This window comes from Myotis lucifugus, unplaced genomic scaffold (assembly GCF_000147115.1).
Source record: "Myotis lucifugus unplaced genomic scaffold, Myoluc2.0 scaffold_668, whole genome shotgun sequence".
Lineage (NCBI taxonomy): Eukaryota > Metazoa > Chordata > Mammalia > Chiroptera > Vespertilionidae > Myotis > Myotis lucifugus.
Genome location: NW_005871716.1, coordinates 83,654 through 97,102, shown reverse-complemented (window position 1 = coordinate 97,102; position 13,449 = coordinate 83,654). Strand labels below are relative to the sequence as shown.

Genomic DNA, 13,449 nt, shown 5'->3' with positions numbered 1-13,449 from the left:
TGGGATTGTCATCAACTGAGAGGGGGAACCCTATGGATGGAACACATTTGTAGACAAAGACCATTTTACTCTGGAACATGTGAAGACTGAGATGTCTACTAGACATCTAAATGGAGATCAAGTAGGCAGGTGGACATACAAATTTAAAGATTAGAATAAACATCTGGAAGAGAAATAGCCCTGGGAGTCACTAGCATACAGATGTTGTATGAATCACTTCCAGAATGTGTAAATAAAAAAGAGCACTCCAGTATTTAAGGGCTACCTTGTTATAGATATGTATCCTAAAATAGAATACATTTGCTATCCGCTGATTCTCCCCTTCCTTGGATGGTAAACTATGAGGAATAATCTCCCACTTTCTACATGACACTAGTTAGCACTTGACTTATCTTCTTTACAATCTCTTTACTTCTGAAGATAACTATTTCCATTTTGCTTTCCAAACCGCTATATCATAATTCTTTGATGTATTCTTAGTGCAACATGCATAAGAATAAAGCTCACTGACTATAATACTGTACAAAAGTTAAAAGTCCTAAGGCATATTTGCAAATGCAAAATGAATTAAAATCGAATCTAATGTTTTAAAACATATTTTCTTATATAGTTATTTTTAATTTATTTGGTGTGATTTTGACAAAATATGAGTATAGAGAACTTTAGGTTAGATTGAGAAGAATAAATTCTGGTTAGATACTTGTTGCTATTACTATAAAATGGTTTATAAAAGAGGATTGCAAAGAGGACTAGGCTATCATGATCTCCTTGAATAAAAATTTCATCTCCTGTAACACTGCCAATATTGTAAGACCTTTTTAAGCTGGTAGCACAGTTGATTTCAAGTTAATCCTTTGAAGTAGGAATTTTCAAAGTATGGTCTACCAAATATTTGCATCAAAAACCTCTTAGACAACTTTTAAAATCTAGATTCCCAGGCCTTGCCCAAAACCTACTAATGTAGACCATTTGCAGTAGAGGCCCAGAAGTCTGCATTTTTAAGTAAGTGCTTCAAGTAATTCTTATAATACCAGAGTTTGAGAACCACTATTCTAAAAGAACCAAGAAGACAACCCATGCAAGAAACGCTGAAAATTTAGGATGAAATCCACCTACCAACTAATAGAATTTCATTTTCTTAAGCTTGTCTAAAAATTAATCTTCTGGATACAACAAATATAAACTCTCCAAACTCACAAGGGAGGGAGGATAGCTCTGCCCCTTATATCCTGATTGTTGTTTTTCACCCCTTCTCTCAATTCTTTTATCCATCCCTCCCCTAGAATTAGCACCCTTTTCCCTTTCCATTGACAAATGCCTACATGATCTTTGTTCACTGCCCCTTCTAGAAAATCATGCTGTGCTTAAATAGTTGTCATCTAGCCTCTACCTTATTATTTGATGGACCATTTATCTAACACATAATACACAAGAACATATAAAGCATTTCAAATACATTATATCTCAGATGATATTTAAAACACTCTCAAAGAGGTATACTTTCTGATAAGGAATCTGAGATGGAGTTGTTAAATAACTTGCTGCTGTAAGGATATATGGAAAATAAGTGACACCCTATAACACACACTTAGGTCACCTAATGCAAGCTTGGTATTCATTTTACCACATTACACCTGGGTCAAATAAACAAAATTACATTCTTAACATGGATAATCTAACCCTTGGCTGCTAAAGAATATGGCCTTTTCTCTTGAATCATTTGCCAAAATATACTGAGCATACATACACTTGAAAGAATTTTATTTTACTTTGGCTTCTCTCTCCTTGCCCATTTTTGGGGAAGCAGAGAGGAAAATGCTATTAAGTACATTACAAACTTGCCAAATCTTATATAATAAAAGCCTAATATGCTAAGTGTCCAGTGGTCCATTCAACCAATCAAAGCGTAATATGCTAATGATATGCTAAGGCTACTCAACCACTCACTATGATGTGCACTGACCACCGTGGGCAGATAGTCGACTGGTTGACCAGTTGCTATGATGTGCACTGACCACCGGGGGGCAGATGCTCTGACCGGTAGGTTAGCTTGCTGCTGAGGTCCAGCTGATCAGGACTGAGTGAGACAGGCCAGACACACCCTGGAGCCCTCCCGCGGCCCCTCTCCAGCTCCGATCATGCACCAGTGGGGTCCCTCGGCCTGGCCTGAGCCCTCTCACAATCTGGGACCCCTCATGGGATGTCAGAGAGGCAGTTTTGGCCTGATCCCACAGGCCAGGCCAAGGGACCCCACTGGTGCACAAATTCATGCACCAGGCCTCTAGTTATACCATAATATACTACTAAGAAACTGAATAATTTTGAGAGATGCTTATAATATCCCCCAAATACACAAATATTACAAACCTGTAAAACATTCTCATGCTAAAGATAAATATTCAGTTTTTAAATAACTTATCAATTCAACACTATTTTTAAAGAAATTTCCCTGGTTCCCTTTCCTAAATATCTAACCTTTTGCTATCACCTGCATAGCCCCATAGGCTCAGTATAATCATAAGGGAATTAGTCATTTATATTCCCATGTATTTTCTTTTATTCTTGCCAATTGAATGTATAATACTTCTAGTCACCTAAATAAAAACCTCCTATGCTACTGTTGACTTCCTCTCTCCTCTTGACCTCTGCATCCACAGGTCCTATCAAATCTAACATGTCACTCTTGCCACTATCTTATATAACTTGTATTATATAATCTATAATGGAAGAGGGTATTAGATGCATAATCACTACCTCAAAGTTAGGTCAAATTATTTCAGTTGTTACATGCTTATTAGCTAAATAAATGTTTAGTAACAAACTATGATAACACAGCTTTAGATTATTTTATATATGTCATTCAACTTTTATGAATATAAACTAACTCATAGTAGCTCCAGTTAAACCTTTTGTGAAATCTTGATGCAGTACATGCCGAATTTCTTTGATAAACATTTTGAAGATCTTATTTTATCAGAAGGCATGGTACTTTAGGATATCCATGGATGAGATTCAGGGGCTCAATAAATCCCTTGACATAATATGCAAACTTATCTGTACATTTTTCTGAGTAGGAATGTCCAATGCATTTATCAATATACCAAAGTTACCCTTAAACAAAAAAAAAGAAGAGGAAAAAGAACCAAAAGGGAAAAGTGAAAAGACACAATATGGTATAAAAGAAAAAACTAGAGCCTGGTGGGGTAGCTCAGTTGGGAGGAGTGTCGTCCCATACACCAAAATGTTTCGGGTTTGATTCCTCATCAGGGCGCATAACTAGGTCATAGATCAGATCCTTGGTCAGGGTGCCTATGAGAGGCAACCAATCGATGTTTCGCTCACACTGATTTTTCTCTCTCTCTTTTCCTTCCCCTCTCTCTAAAAATCAATTAAAACATATTCTGATGTGAGTATTAAAAAAAAACAAGGATAAAAAAACAAGCTAGTATTTAAAAACAGAGAGTCAAGTTTGGATCTTGGTTCTACACTCATTAGCTCTCATACTTGGGTAAGTTGCTTCACTTCTCTCAACATTAGTTTCCTGGTTTGTAAAAAGAAAAACTATGATCCTCATACCAACTATGAGAATTAAATATAATGCATGTAAAGTACTTAACATAGTACTTAGCAACTATTATCTTATCAACTGCTATTTGCTTTAAGAAAATAGAAATATCTTAATTAGAATAAACAACATTTAAAATCAAGTGCTAGATAATGAAATTTATTTTTTATTTTGACTGTAGATTTATAAATATACTAGAGGCCCGTTGCAGGAAGATTCCTGCAAGAATAGGGCTTCCTCAGGCCTATTCCTGCAAGAATAGGGCTTCCTGAGGCTGGAGCAAAGCGGTGGAGAAGGGAGCGAAGCCTGCCTTGGCAACCAAGGCAGGCTTGGCTCCCTTCTCCACCGCCTCGATTCCTCCCGTCTCCGCCGCCTGGCTTCCTCCTGTCTCTGCTGCTGTCCTGTCCAGCCGCCCCAGGTCGCACACAGGAGGGCTGGATGGCGGCAGGGCAGGCAGCGGATGGCGCTGTCCTGCTCCACCGCCCCGGGGTCGCAGATGGCAAGCCTGGATGGCGGCGGGGCAGGCGGCGGATGGGCGCTGTCCGGCCCTGCCGGCAGTATGCAAATTTAATGGCCATCTTTGTTGGGTTAATTTGCATACTCTTCTGATTGGCTGATGGGCGTAGTGAAGGTATGGTCAATTAGCATCTTTGTCTTTTATTAGTGTAGATGGATACACTGCATATTTATTTCCTATTACTGCTATAACAAATGACCACAGATTTAATGGTTTAAACAACACAAATGTATTACCTTACAATTTGGAAGTAGGAAGGCCAAAATGGGTATTAAGGGGCTAAAATCAAAGTGTCAGCGGGGCTACATTTCTTTGGCAGATGTAGGATAAAATTCAGTCCTTGCTTGTTCCATTTGCTAGAAGCTTCTAGCATTCTGTGGCTCAATGCCACATCGCTCCAACCTCTGTTTCCATCATCACATCTCCTTCTGTTACTCTGGCCCTTGTGCCTCCTTCTTTCACTTTAGTTATAACACTTGTGATTAGATTGAGCCCACCAGCTAATCTGGAATAATCTCCCATTCAAACCTTTTTATTAGCCCAGCCTGTGTGGCTCAGTGGTTGAGAGTTAACTGATGAACCAGGAGGTCACAGTTCGATTCACAGTCAGGGCACATGCCAGGGTTATGGTCTTGATACCCAGCAGGGGGTGTGCGGGAGGCAGCTGATCAATGATTCTCTCTCAATATTTATGTTTCTATCTTTCTCTCCCTTGCCCTTCCTCTCAGAAATCAATTTTAAAAAATATTATAATAAATAAATAAATAAAATTAACTTCCTAGAAAAGCCATAAGCAATTATTCTTAGTTGTACCATTTAATCTCAAATCATCTGTGACTGGTGCATACGCTTTCTTTTATAAATGTCAACAATTCACATTTTAAAATTATTGCTACTTATAACCAATAAAATGCCATTTCATTTGCCTTCATTTTTCTAAATCATATATATTCTTTAGACATAAATGTTCCATTTATTTGAAAGTTTTAAGACACAGAGGAAGTATTTTAAAGAGAGGAATTTTTGGAATGTCCTCATCAGATTTGGCTTTATCATGATATCTACTCATATCTGGGCACAATAAGTAGATCAAAACTTACCAGGGGTTCTCTATTTTTGACCAGACGGATTATTTTTACTGAGTCTTCCTCATCATCAATATCATCAGGCATAGGAGGCAATACTGGATCATACTTCTTCTGAGCCACAGTGTCATGCACAGAGAGCAAAGCCTATCAATGACAAAGGTTGATAAAAAACAATGAATCTGATTGGTGTTTCTGAGTTCTTGGAATAGAATATATGCACCCCTATGTTCATAGAAGCACAATTTATAATAGCTAAGACTGGAAACAGCTTAAGTGCCCATCAGCAGATGAGTGGATTAAAAACCTGTGGTACATCTACACAACAGAAAACTATGCTGCTGTGAAAAAGAAAGAACTCCATTTGCAACAGCATGGATGGACCTGGAGAGCATTATGCTAAGCGAAATAATCCAGTCAGAGAAGGATAAGTATCACATGATCTCACTCATTTGTGGAATATAATGAACAATGTAAACTGCTGAACAAAAATATAGAGATATAGAAACATCAAATAGACCATGAAACCTCAGAGGGAAGACAGGGTAGGGTGGGAGGGGGGCGTGGTAAGAGATCAACCAAAGGACTTGTATGCATGCATATAAGCATAACCAATGGACACAGACAATAGGGGGATGAGGGCATATGCTGGGGGGTGGGAGCAGCCAGGGAGAGGTCAATGTGGGGAAAAAAGGAGACATATGTAATACTTTCAATAATAAAGGATTTAAATGAAAAAAATTAATCAAATACAAAACCCCAAACTCATAAAAGTATAAAGAAAATCTAATTGGTGTTATAATTTTGATATAAAAATGGTAATAAGGCAACTACTTGAAAAGGAGCCTCTTAGAAAAAGGAAGTATGAAAAACAACAGAAGGCAGCTCCATTTAGCTACCACTCTATCCCCAATGACATTCATGTATGATAAGAATCAGCACAAAATGTCTTTTAATCTGTATATTCTCTGGTTTGTCCTTATAAGGACGGCAGTTAGGAATAGAGGTGGGGGGGTGTTACTTTTGAAAGGAGGGAGAAAATGAGTCTATAGATATATTGTCAAGGAAACAACATGAGCCTTAGACAAATATATACTATTTCTTTCCTACTATTAGCACAAAACACAAAAGAACTAATCAATACAATTGATTAGCTTTTACTTTTTTCTTTTCTCACTTTTTAACTCTTAGTATAATAAATGACTAGTCCTATATAATAAAGAGGTAATATGCAAATTAACCCTCACACCCTTACAAGATGGCTGCCTATGACCAGGTCAGCAGGGGGGTTAGTGAGGGATGACCAAATGACTGAACAAGCAGGCTGTGTGGGGCGACCAGGCCAGCAGGGGGGACAGTTGGGGGCGACCATGCCAGCAGGGGGGAGAATTGGGGGAGACCAAGCCAGCAGCGGGGGGCAGTTAGGGGCGACCAGGCCAGCAGAGGGGAGCAGTTGGGGGTGACCAGACCAGCAGGGGTGGCAGTAAGGGGTGACCAGGCTGGCAGGGGGGCAGTTAGGAGTGACCAGGCAGGCAGGGATGGGGCAGTTGGGGGCAGCCAGGCAGGCAGGCAGGTGAGCGATTAGGAGCCTGCGGTCCAGGATTCTGAGAGGAATGTCCAACTGCCAGTTTAGGCCCAATCCTGGGGCCTAAACTGGCAGTCGGACATCCCCCGAGGGGTCCCAGATTGGAGAGGGTGCAGGCTGGGCTGAAGGGACCCCCCCCCCCATGCATGAATTTCATGCACCGGGCCTCTGGTATGTGTATAAAAGAATAAAACGTAAGTATTTCTATTCATGATTGTCATGGTGGTAAAAACTCCACAAAACATCGTCATATTGTCCTTATAGACCAAAGATGAGGAAAACACTGGAACCCTGACATATCACTACTCACTATTTTAGGTGACTGGGCCTAGATTTTTAACTAACTTGTTCCCTAATCAGCAAATGCCATAATCCATAAATTTCTCCAGCAAGAACCCTAGAAATTAATGTTGAAATCTCTCATCTACACTTCCAATGTCCAATCATATCCAGTTAAATCTACTTTCAAAATATATGCTAACATTTGTTATCTTCTCTCTAGACCAGTGGTTCTCAACCTGTGGGTCGCGACCCCTTTGGCGGTCAAACGACCCTTTCACAGGGGTCACCTAAGACCATCCTGCATATCAGATATTTACATTACGATTCATAACAGTAGCAACATTACAGTTATGAAGTAGCAATGAAAATAATTTTATGGTTGGGTCACAACATGAGGAACTGTATTTAAAGGGCCAGAAGGTTGAGAACCACTGCTCTAGACCAAAGGGTGGTGAACTATGCCACCTGCTTCTATAAATAAACCTGGCTGGAGCACAGCCATGCTCATTTATTTATGTTTTGTTGATGGCCACTGTCATGCTCCAATGTCAAAACCGAACAGAAACAGCAGGTATTTTTTACATGAAAACTTGGCAGACCTGGCTAGATCACTGATGTCATCACTCTTACCTGGAGCATTGCAATAGCCTCTAAACAGTCCAACTGCATTCACCTTTGGCTCATTTTCAAATCCATGATTTACAGAGTAATTACTTTAAAACTTAGATCAAATCACATAATGGGCCTGCTAATGACTTCTAAAAACTACCCACTGATCTTGGGATGAAGATCAAGTATGTCCTAATCTCCAACCTTACCTTATACCACTTCCCTCACAGAGCTTAAATAACTCTTTCTCATAGGGACTTGGCCAAAACATCTATACTAATAAAGGGCTAATATTCTAATTAGACTGGGAGGCCTTCTGGGAGACCTTCTGGACATCCTTCTGGACAAAGCCATGGTGGTGGGGCTGAGGCAGAGGAGGTTAGGATGATCAGGCCGGCAGGGGAGGGCAGTTGGGGGCGAGCAGGCCGGCAGGAGGGGCAGTTAGGGGTGAGCAGGCCGGCAGGCAGAGTGGTCAGGGGTGATCAGGCAGGCAGGCAGGCAGGTGAGTGGTTAGGAGCCAGCGGTCCAGGATTGTGAGAGGGGTGTCCGACTGCCGGTTTAGGCCCCACAGGGATCGGGCCTAAACCGGCAGTCGGACATCCCCTAGGGGTTCCAGATTGGAGAGGGTGCAGGCTGGGCTGAGGGACACTCCCCGTGCACAAATTTCGTGCACCGGGCCACTAGTCTATATATATAAAAGCTTAAGCGACAGTTCGATGGGTAGCTATGACTCACACTGACCACCAGGGGACAGACGCTCAACGCACAGGCATGGAAACATGGAACAGACTGATGAATCTCAGAGGGAAGGGGGGAGGGGGGAGGGCAGGAAGAGATTAACCAAAGATCTTATATGCATATTAGAGGCCCAGTGCATGGATTCATGCACCAGTGGGGTCCCTTGGCCTGGCCTGTGGGGATCAGGCTGAAACTGGCAGTCTGACATCCTCGGCAAAGATGGCGGCGCCCATAGCAGCGGGGCAGGATGCTTGGCGGCGTCACCCTGGCAACGTGAGCCCAGCAGTCATTGCCTTGGAGACCCATGAGCAGTTCCCGCGGCCGTCGAGCAGGAAAGCGTGGCCCGCAGGCAGCACCCAGCAGGCCTGCTCCCGGGTTGCTGTGGCGATCCTCGAGCAGGCAGCCCCCAGCCGGGCCTGCTCCCAGGTTCCTGTGGTGAGCCACGAGCAGAAAAGTGCGGCCTGCAGGCAGCACCCAGCAGGGCCTGCTCCCGGGTAGCCATGGTGATCCGTGAGCAGGAAAGCGCAGCCCACAGGCAGCCCCCAACAGGCAGCACCCAGCAGGGCCTGCTCCTGGGTCGCCATGGTGATCTGCGAGCAGGAAAGCACTGCCCGCAGCAGCCCCCAGCAGGCAGCCCCCAGCAGGGCCTGCTTGCAGGGTCACTGTGGCGATCTGCGAGCAGGCAAGCGCAGCCTGCAGGCAGCACCCCACCCTGGCCACAGCTCAAGGGAGAGAACAACAAGCAGGCGAGGCCAGGAGCCTGAGAGATTAACACAGAGGGGCACCTGCTCCAAGCCTCCATGGTGTGGCTGGGGGCAGGCCCCCAGCAGACAGACACACATACACACACACTCACACACACACACACATGGGTGCCTGCTCCGAGCTTCCTACGCTGCTGGGGGCAGGCCCCCAGTGGGGACACACACTTACACACACACACACACACACACACACACACAGACACGGGGCGCCTGCTCCGAGCCTCTGCTGCCAGACTGTGGCTGTCAGTAGGACATCTACTGAGGGCTCCCAGACTGTGAGAGGGGCAGGCTGGGCTGAGGGACCTCCACCCCCCAGTGCATGAATTTCGTGTACCGGGCCTCTAGTATATATAAAAGCCTAAGTGACTGTTATGAAAGGTCAACTGAACGACCGGTCGCTATGATGCGCATTGACCACCAGGGGGCAGACGCTCGATGCAGGAGCTACCACCTGGTGATCAGTGCACTCCCACAGCCAACCTCCCGTGGCTGGCCAACCTCCGCTGCCACCCCCCCTCACCCAGCCAGCTGGCCCCAGTTGGCCCTGATTCCCGGCAAGGCCAAGGGACCCCACCCATGCACAAATTTGTGCACCGGGCCTCTAGTCCAATATAAAAGCAGATCCCCCTCAGTAACTTGATCTCATAGCACCTTTTTCTTTGCCTTCCTAAATGTTCATAATTCATAGCCATATATGCATTTTTATATGCATATGTTTAATATCTGCTACCTACTGAAATAAAAGCTCTAAGATGGCAAAGAAATGGTGTCTATTTTTAATTAAGCTCTTTTATTGTCTATAATATATACACAGAAAAGTACACAATTCATAAGCACATAGCATGAATTTACAAAAATGAGTATTTCCATGTAAATATCCCGCAAACAGGAAATACAACATTAACTGACCCCAGAAACCCCTACTTATGCTCCTTCCTAATTACCCCAAAGGTGGTAGTTTTGCCTCTATATAAATGCTGCATAAATAAAATGAATAGGCACAAAAGCATATTCACTTTCCCCCTGATATTAAGTTGATGAGATTTATTTATACTGGTACTGGTAGCAGCACTTTTCATTGCTATGTAGCATTACAACATATGAATATTTCTATAGTTTCTTCATTATGCCCATTATTGAGGGACATTTAGGTTGTGAAGTTCTTAGCTACCATAAATAATGCTGCTGTAAATATTTCATGTCTTTTGATACATATATACATAATTATATGCATAATTTGGTTAAGTATATTTAAGAGTGGAATATCTGGCCCTAGCTGGTTTTCTCAGAGATAAGAGCATTGGCCTTCAAACTGAAGGGTCATAGGTTCAATTCTGGTCAAAGACACGGACTTCAGTTGCGGGCTCAAACCCCAGCACATGCGGGAGGCAACCAATCAATGTGTCTCTCTCAATTGATATTTCTCTCTGTCTCTCCCCCTCTCTTCCATTCTCTCTAAAAGAATCAATAAAAAAAAATATCCTGGGGTAAGGATTAACAAAAAACAAAACAAAAGTAGAATATCTGGATCATGAGTTATCAGTATATTCAAAATTAGCAGATAAAAGTTTTATAACCCCACCAACAGCTTATTCGAGTTCTAGTTGCATCACATAACCCCTAACATTTTATGTTATCAGTTTAAATTTGACCATTATGAATGTGCAGGGGTATCTTTTTGTGGTTAAAATTTCATTTTTCTTACAGCTAATGATATTGAAAACATTCCTATGGCTATTGGGTATGTTAAATATCTTCTTTTGTGAGATGCCAGTTCAAGATTCTTGCACTTTTTCTCTACCATCTTTTTCTTATTTACTTGTAAGAATTCTTTATAATATACTGGATGCAAATCTTTGTTGGTTACATGTGCTACATATATATTTACCCATTAGGTAGCTTGCATTTTCACTTTCTTATTAGTGTTTTCCAATCAACAAAGGATCCTAATTTTAATGAGCCTAATTCATATTTTTCATTATGGTTGGAGGTTTTTGTATCCAATCAGAGTTTCTAAGGAAAGAATGAACAGCATCAAGAAGATGAAATATCCAAAGAGATAATGGTTGCAAATTTTTGAAGATTAATGAGAGTCAGAGTCTGCATATTCAAGAAGCTCAATATATTCTTTAGGAAGCAGGAAAAATAAAAAGAAGTCCATATACACTGAGTGGCCAGATTATTATGACCACCTGACGTTTGTAGGCAAATTAGCTATAATTTCGTGATGAAGTTGCTAGAGGGCAGACCATTATAAGTAGGGAAGCAGGTTATTTACCACGACAGTAGAAGTGATTTTTTTCTGAATATATGGGTAAACAACGCGATTTAACAGCCTTTGAATGTGGGATACACACACACACACACACATACACACACACACACTCTGAGTGGCCAGATTATTATGACCACCTGACGTTTGTAGGCAAATTAGACGTACACTGCATCATATGGGATATGGAAGCTAAAGGCCTATTCGAACACCAATGCTGTCTGCAGTTACCAAGATAAAACATCTCCAATTCACACAAGAACACAAGGATTGGACAGTCGAGCATTGGAAAAAAGTCATGTGGTCCGAAGAATCACATTTCCAGTTGCATCATGCAGATGGCAGAGTGAGAATTTGGCGGAAACAGCATGAAAGCAGGCACCCCACATGCATGAGTATAACCCTTCAAGCTGGTGAGGGCAGTGTTATGGTTTGGGGCATGTTTTCCTGGCATGATTTGGGCCCTTTAATTCATGTGGAACAACGTCTGAATAGCACAACATACCTAAGTATCCTTGCTGATCAGGTTCATCCTATCATGTTGATGGCGTATCCCAATGGAGATGGCTTCTTCCAACAAGATAATGTGCCATGCCACGGTGCTCGTATTGTGCAGGAGTGCTTTCAAGAACATGAGGGAGACTTTACCTTGCTTAGGTGGCCCCCACAATCACCAGATCTCAATCCAATTGAGCATTTGTGGGATGAAGTTAAAAGAGCCATCAGGCAGCTGGTTCCACAACCATCAAATCTCACAGAACTGGACAGTGCTATTCATCAGGCATGGTGTCAGATTCCTCGCATCACCTTTCAACATCTCGTGGAGTCAAAGCCAAGAAGAATCGCCCCAGTATTGAAGGCAAAAGGTGGCCCAACAAAGTACTGATGGGGTTGTCATAATAATCTGGCCACTTAGTATATATATGTATCCCATGTTCAAAGGCTGTTAAATCATGTTTACTCATTTCTTCAGAAAAAAGATCACTTCTACTGTCGTGGTAAACAACCTGCTTCCCTATTTATAATGGTCTGGTCCTCTAGCAACTTCAGCGTGAAATTATAGCTAATCTGCCTACAAACGTCAGGTGGTCATAATAATCTGGCCACTCAGTGTATATATGCTGCAGAATGCCAAATGCAAAAAGATTTTCAAAATATCAGAGAGAGAAAAGATAATCAGAAAACAAACACCCGATTGAGCCTGATCAGCAGCAGCAATGGAAACTAGAAGATTGTTAAAATACCTTCAAAGTGCTTAGAAAAAATAAGAATTATATATCCAGCAAAAGTACCATTCAAGAATGAGAATAAAGGCAAAGACAAAGTTAACAGGGGCCCAGATGAGAAAACGTAAAATAAAAAAGGATAATACAACAGTGGTTTTCAAAGACACTGGACATCAAAGGATCATGATCACTGAGAAGAAAGAAAACAAATGTGAACCCTATGACTGCCCCAGTTTACTGCCTAGAGAGAGTTTCCTGGCTGTGTTGGGGGTGAGGGGAGAAAAAACCCAGGCAGAACCCAATGGTCTCCCTCAGTTGAGAAAACAGAGCTGGGAAACCAGAAAGGCTAAAGGCTAAAGTTCTCGGGGGAAGTGTATGGGAGAGAAGAGAACTGTACAGAGACAGAGCTCTGAAGATCTGCAGGAAGTTCCCCCTGAGTCCTTAGCCAAGTCCTTAGCCACGACTTGTATACAAGAAAACTACCAGAAAGGATTAGAGCAGTGGTTCTTAACTGAGGACAATTTTATTCTCCTGGAGCTATTTGGCAATATCTGGAGTATTTTCAATTTGTCACAATTTTGGTGATGCTACTGACATCTGGCGCACAGGGTCCAGGTATAATTTTAAACATTAAATAACATACAAATAATTATCCAGCCTCCAAATGTTAATAGTTCTAAGGTTGATAAACTGTGTATTATAGCCCCACTCTCTGAAAGTAGGACATTCCTATGAAAAGTTTCATTAACCAAAATGGCATAAAGTAAAAAAGCAATGACATTAATTTATATAAAAAAATTTTAGTG

General features: G+C 42.1%; 1 protein-coding gene across 1 annotated transcript in view; it reads right to left on the bottom strand.

The window, feature by feature from the left end:
• MPP7 (membrane palmitoylated protein 7) overlaps nucleotides 1–13,449 on the bottom strand; it is a 159,817-nt gene that overhangs the window by 97,771 nt on the left and 48,597 nt on the right. The window contains exon 5 of the mRNA XM_023746378.1: nucleotides 5,183–5,314. Coding sequence (XP_023602146.1) covers nucleotides 5,183–5,314 — 132 coding nt within the window. The remainder of the gene's footprint in view (nucleotides 1–5,182; nucleotides 5,315–13,449) is intronic.